The 7213-nt window shown below is 38.9% G+C and overlaps 1 protein-coding gene across 3 annotated transcripts in view; it reads left to right on the top strand.

Moving 5' to 3' along the window:
- Positions 1-6496, top strand: part of camk2d2 (calcium/calmodulin-dependent protein kinase (CaM kinase) II delta 2) — a 28187-nt gene extending 21691 nt beyond the window's left edge. For all 3 annotated transcript variants that reach the window (XM_057331108.1, XM_057331107.1, XM_057331106.1), the window contains 4 exons: positions 2865-2879; positions 3544-3653; positions 3944-4038; positions 6264-6496. In XM_057331108.1, the coding sequence (XP_057187091.1) occupies positions 2865-2879; positions 3544-3653; positions 3944-4038; positions 6264-6496 (453 nt within the window). The remainder of the gene's footprint in view (positions 1-2864; positions 2880-3543; positions 3654-3943; positions 4039-6263) is intronic.
- Positions 6497-7213: the final 717 nt, after the last annotated feature.

Below are 7213 nucleotides of genomic sequence, written 5' to 3'. Positions count from 1 at the left end.
GCATAGTTTCGCCAGGGGAAATGGCGGGAGTGACCAAGGGACAAGCTGTGGTGTTGTGTGATACGGAGCGGCACACCGCGCAAGATATATTTTGTACGCCCAAAAACACCCTGTTGTGGAGCTCAGTGTCCAGAGCTCCCCAGTAGGGGCACTGGTTCCACTGAGCCACCCTTATGGCGCATTTTGCTGAAAACAGCTTGTGATACGTGTAAAAATGTGCCCCCCCGTAGGAAAGCGCGAGCTCCGCAACTATGGCGAGATAGTCGCCGAGCTCACGTCTCCTGTGAGGGAACACCGTGCATACCACGTCAGTGAAGCGGGAAAAAGCCATTGTGAATTCTGGGAAGGACAGAGTGCGGGAGTGACTGTGGGATGCGTTCTTGAAAGTAAACGAAAAGTCGCCGTAAGAAATCTGCCGATCTGCTAACGGGGGTGAAAGTGGTGATAGAAGTTGAAATAAATCTATGTCCGCACCTGCCAAAATCTGCGTCCTGATGCTTGTGGAGACAGGGGGTGGTTCCAAGACCGGGGCGTTGCATGGCACCGGCATGGATGTTGCTGTAGCCAGTGAGAAACTTGGGCGTGCCTGTGGTAGAGAGAGGAGGGAGGGAATAGCAGCCGATGGAGCGTCTAACGGAGGCAGTCTCACGTTAGCAGCGGCATCCATGGCAAGGGCCTGAGGGAAGTAGGACGGGCCGTACCCTTGGGTGAGGGGGGGGAAACCTAAAACCTGGGCCTGGGACGCTAACGGAGGCAGCCTCGCATTAGGTGTTATCTGCGGAGCCGCTGGCCAGGAGCTTGGACTGATGTGGGGGGAGGGGTTGATAAATTGTCGAACCGCCCTTGACGGCCGGCTCGCGTTGTCCTGGTAGCTGTAGAATTTTGGAACCGGAAACGATTCCTCCAAATCACTGAGCTGGAAGGCGGCTGGCGGCAAAAGCTGCTCCTCTGGGGCGCGGCCCAGACTTGCAGACGGCCTGCTGCGGCGGCATGGTGGTTGGGAGTGTTGCCTCGCTGTCGAAGAGGAAGGGCCTGGCTGCGCTCGAGATGATCCGGGATCCTGGTTCGTCTCCTCTGAGGTCGAAGGCGGGGCCTCTGTCTGCAAAGAGGAGTATAAGCTGTACAACTCCGCTTTGCTGTGCCGCTTGCTGGGGATGACGTCCCGCTTGGCCAAAGCTTGACGCAAGCCTGCGACGGTCCACTTCCCGATGGCTGGGATGGCCGTAAGTGCTGAAGCGTATGACGACGCTGGCGAGAGAAGTTGTTGTTCGGTTGAGCGCGGCGAGGCAGAGCATCGGCGCTTTGAAGCGCGTTGTGCGGACCGACGAAGCTGGCGGCCTCGTGGTGTAGCCTCAGGCTCCTTAGATGCATCCGCGCTGGGACAGGAACGCTGAAGAGCGCTCGAAAGCGCAGGAGAATCCTGAGCGGTAAGGCTGTCGTTTGCGACTGAAGTCGGTGTCTCTGACATGTTGCAATGTTGCATTACTGTAGAGAAGGAGCATGTAAGAATTCTGGTCTTATTTATGCGGAGGCTCGCTTGAGCTGATAGGGTGAAAATCGTGATTGCTGGTAGCGAACCAGCCGGGTTTGATTATGAGCTCCGGCTTCACCTGAATTTTGTTAACGAAACTCGTTTGGATAGATGACGTGGTTGCCAATGGTGAACCGGCCGAGGTTGATTATATGCTCCGGCTTCTCCCGAACTTAGTTAATAAAACATCATTTAACCTATTTAGGCGCAATTTGAAATGGTTGTATTGACACGTCCAGTATAGATTGACAGCTTCTGGCTGTGGAACACGGCTCGACGCAACGCGACAGCGGTCCCATCTGGTGTACACATTGCCTTAAGGCTGCTTCAGAATCAGATAGCGCACCAGTATTAACTTCTCTTTCATGCTTGAATGAACAAAAACACACAGGATTATGCCAGAAAGCACATTTTGTCTAGTATTTTCGCAAGCACAGTCTTCAACGAGTTAAATAAAGTCTTAAATGAATGCAAAGAGTAGTGAAAATAGGAAGCGCATTTTAGACCAGCTTAGAGCAGCAGCTCCTAAAGGGGCCGCGTTCTTAAACGTTCTGCTGTGACTCCTGTCACTAATGTTAATCAAAGAACAAAATAAAAGAAGAAATCAATGTGATTTTGAAGCTTCTATGAGAATTCTTCTATATTTCATGCATTTAGCAGTAAAGACAATAAAGTGTTTGAGAACTTTATTTATTTTCTGTATATTTCCTGCCTGTTAGACAGGTAGGAAGGGCACACTTATTATAATGGGTTTGATTAGTAGAAAAAAATAATATATTAAATAAAGACAAATATTAGATCTACATTAATTTGGAGATAAAATGTTAAATTATTAGAGCTGTGTGTGATTAGTTAGTTAATTTTTTCAATCGATTGACAGTACTAAAATAAACATGTTAAACAAAATAAATAGTGTATGTTTAATTTCACTAAACGTGTGCGATTAATCGCAGTTAATCACACAAAAAAGGTGCGATTAATCACAATTAAAATTTTGAATCTATTGACAGCCCTAATAAATACACAAACATACATGTATATATTTGCAAAATATGTGTAACATATTTATATTTAAACATTAGATATTTACTGTATATATATATATATATATATATATGTGTGTGTATGTTACGGTTATTTTACGTGAAACAATTTACACTCAAAAAAAAACGGGTACATTTTAAAGCTGTGAAATCAATGAAATATAGGGGTGGTTTCCCGTACAGGGTTTAAGACTAGTCCTAGACTAAAATAAATGTTAGAGCTGTCTAAACTGAAAGCTGCTTGCACTGACACAACTTAAAAAACAGCAGTGCCATTGTCTCAAGATGAGGAGTCTCAAGAAGATGTCCCAATTTAGCTAAAACCTAGTCCTGGTTTAAACTAATCCCTGTGCGGGAAACCACCCCATACTGTTTAGATTGTGTAAATGTAAGTTAAAAAACAAGTAAATCTGACTAACTCAAACCAAAAATATTAAGTGTATATAAAAAGAATGTCTAAATGTATTAGAAAAATTAACAGTTTTAACAATTTTTCTTTCAGAAATCAATATTTCTGAATGTCCCACTGAAAAAGTTAAAACATTTAAAACATTTTATAAAATTAATATAACTACACACATAAATAAACACAACACACACATATACTGTATTACATAAAAATAAAATTTTGGTAACCGACTATTTGATTTGACAGTCCTAGTTGTTTTATACATTATATATACAGTACATTTTTTACTTCATAGATTTTATTTTGTTTGTTTGTTTGTTACTTTATTGAGTTTTGAACTGACTACAATGAACTTCTTACACATTTTGAGCTGCAATAGGTCACTGCAAAAATATCATAGCTCATATATCGCCCAGCCCTAAAGTCAATTAATAACATTAAAGGCAGAACTGTAAACTTTACATTTGGTCTTGTGCTTCTAAACAGAGGTTTTAAATTTAGACACCTAAAATGTTGGTTTCTGATGATGAATAATTTGGATTCTCATGCTGCAAGGACAGCCCACTCACACCCTAGACTCTCTATGTGTTTCAGCTCGAAAGCAGGACATCATAAAGGTGACCGAGCAGTTGATCGAGTCCATCAACAACGGCGACTTTGAGGCTTACGCGTGAGTGAACGCACCGACCCGTCTCCATGACGACCACAGCCTCTTAGGAACAATGACGCATTGCTTTATTTTTCCTTTGATTACTGAGATTATACCTAATGGTCACCTGTCCTTTTCACAACAGGTGCTCCATCTATAATTAGAAGCAAGGCTCACTTAATTACAGCTTTTGATTGACAGATAGAGGACCAGAGGAAAATTCACACATAGTCTTATGACCATATTACAACCACACATGTCCACACAATGCAGCGCTAGTTTTCTAAAATCTCTTTGTCTTTTTTCCACAGAAAGATTTGTGATCCTGGTTTAACTTCCTTTGAGCCAGAGGCGCTGGGAAATTTGGTGGAGGGACATGATTTCCACAGGTTCTACTTTGATAATGGTATGTAGATCAATACTGTTTTATAGATTTTTAGTGTTAAAAACTAGCCATTGTTCCACAGTCATGGAAAAACTGGTAGTAAATTTCAAGGAAATATATGGCAGTTTTTAATATATGGGAATTTTAAGGAAATATGTGGCAATTTTTTAAATATATGGGGATTTAAATATATGGCAGTGTTTTTTTATTTATGGCAATAAATGTCAGTTTTTTTAAATATATGCCAATTTAATAAAAATAGGCCTATATGTCATTTTTTTATATATGGGAATTTCACAGAAATATATGACAGTTTTTAAATATATGGGAATTTTATGGAAATAAATGGTAGTTTTTTAATTATGGTAATTTCATGAAAATATATGCCAGTTTTTTATATATGGAAATTTTATGGAAATATATAGCCCTATTCGCACGTGATTAGTATTACCTGGGGACCTCGTGTGATTTAGAAATTACCTCGCCACATCTGTATTTCATGTGGGGCATTTGCACGGGATAAGTGAAGCCTGTGATTTTACTCAAATTTACAGAATTATTTCCTGGACATGAAGGCAAGGCTTTGCGTATAGTTTGTATATACACTGAACAAAAATAACTTGTAGAAATTACTTAATAAAATCCTTGTAACAATTTGCACGAATATTTTTTAAGTAAAATGTGCTGCTATAATTCAAGTACAATTTACTAACCAGAATAAAGTCAATTCTACTTATGAAATACATTTAGTATTTGTTAAAATATTAAGTAAATATTTCTTAAAGTAAACAAACAAAAAACAATTACGTTGAACAAAAACAGGTGTCTAACTCAAACTTCACGGTACTTTAATATTAAAATATACTATTTTTTATGACATAGATGGTCAAGTGAGAAGAGACTGGTGGTCTCTGTACTGGCATTGGCAAAGTTACTGCTCAATAAGTGAAATAACACACTTCATGACCAATATTGTGCCTCCCTCACCTCCCTGACCCTAGGTCAAAGCACTTCTCTTCTGAACAACGGTGACCACTTAAAAAACCCAAACATAAAAATAATACCAAAACTCTCCTAAATCTCAAATGTAAATCGACACAAAACACGAACAAGTCTTTCTTTTTACTGAAAAACACTTAAAATTATAGTTAATCTGGAAAATGAATCTCCTAATGCAGTCAGATGCAAAGCATGCTGGGAACTACAGATGAACTGCCAAGGAATTTTATATCTACAAAAATTATTTATGTAGTCTCAATACAAAATAAATAGGTAAACTTAATTTAACTAATTTAAATGGGTTTAACATCAAAAATCAATTTGTTCAATTAAAATTACTCAAACAAAATAATTAAAATCTTAACAACCAAAATTAGTCGATTTTATTCCCAAGATTTTTACGTTATTTTAACAAATATTTTTTTGTTAAAAACAGGAACATAATTCTATGAAGTATATTTTAATAATTTATTTTCATTAAATTTACTAAGGCACATAATAATTTTTTTCAGTGTATAGTTGTGTATAACGATATGACCATACCTGTCAGCATATGAGACCTGCGATCGCATTCCGGGATCTCCCTCTGTACGGGAGTTTCATGGGAGAAATAACAAAACGGGAGACTCCCGGCCAAACGGCAGTGTTGGCAGCTATGGATATGACCCAGCACACGAAATAATATCAAAACACTTTAATACAGCCTCCATTATTCACGAACGGTAGATAAAACCTTGAAAAAGGATATACGAGCCCGCCAAATCAGAGATGCCCATTCGCACGGGACTAATATTATCACAGGACCTCGTGTTCGTCAAAATATGGTAGGTAATTTGTTGGGGAATTTGTACTTTACAAATTACAGACATGGCTGATTCACGTGGGATTAAGATCACAGACAACCTCCACAATTATTACAAATGAATAGAGGTCCCCAGGTAATACTAATCCTTTGCGAATAGGGCTTATTAATGTTTTTCAAATATACTGTATGCCAATATCAGAATATATGGGAGTTTTTTTAATATATGAGAATTTAATGAAAATATACAGCTATTTTTTTATATTTTTAAATATTATATATATTTTTTTAATTTAAATTTTATTATTTTAAAAATAAAAAAATTAAAGGCACAATATACACTGTACAATTTTTGCATTAAAATAAAAAATACTAGAACAATTCTATATTTTGGTGACTTGTGATCTTGACACCCACTAATCATGCATTCTTTATATCCCCTTAGCATTGTCTAAAGGTAATAAACCTGTACACACTATCCTACTGAACCCCCACGTGCACCTGATCGGCGAGGACGCGGCATGCATTGCCTACATCCGTCTGACTCAGTACATGGACGCGAGCGGGATGCCGCGCACCATGCAGTCAGAGGAGACCCGTGTGTGGCACCGCCGAGATGGAAAGTGGCTGAACATTCACTTCCATCGCTCCGGAGCCCCCAGCGTGCCCATCAAGTAAGACTCGTTGCAGTACTGAGATGCAGAGATGAATGATAATTGAATGACATTCCTATTTTAGAGTTGATGTGTGTTTTTCTGTGTGTAGTTAATGGAATATTAAGCTTCATTTCCCCCTGTCGAGGAGTAACTATCACCCAACTGTCTGTCAATCAAGCTGGAGGCGTGTCTCCTAAGCCCACTTACTTCCCTACCACCACGCCATTCTCCCTTTCTCGTCGAGGCGCACATGGACCAGAGTGTTGAAACATTTTGTCAGAGGTCATCACCTACACCGAAACCCGTGGGCCATTCGCATATATGGACATTAATAAAAGGAGTGTATTTTTAACATTTTATTTTCGGTTTCTTTTTTTAAGCCGTTTTGGTATGCATTTTAAATGTATAGATATGTAAAGAGAATCACCTTTCCCCAAGTCTGTACTGTATTTTTATGTCTGTGTGCAATATATCAAATTTTGAAAGATAAGAATGTTGATATTAAGCTTGCTATCGTTCTGGTGATGTACATATGTTGTGATCGTTCAGATAAAAAAACGCTAAAATAAAAAAAATCTTTTAAAAATACGTACTTTAAATTCTGGCTTACAGCAAAATGAAAACATTTTAGTAAACGCTGTAGAAGAGCTTTGTTTATATTCGCTAGCTTAAAATGTTTGGCTCCTTAATGATTCCAATTTATTTGATTTATGAGAATTGCAAAATACTAATATGGACT

This window comes from Triplophysa rosa, linkage group LG4 (assembly GCF_024868665.1).
Source record: "Triplophysa rosa linkage group LG4, Trosa_1v2, whole genome shotgun sequence".
Classification (NCBI taxonomy): domain Eukaryota; kingdom Metazoa; phylum Chordata; class Actinopteri; order Cypriniformes; family Nemacheilidae; genus Triplophysa; species Triplophysa rosa.
This window is presented reverse-complemented; position numbering and strand designations above follow the sequence as displayed.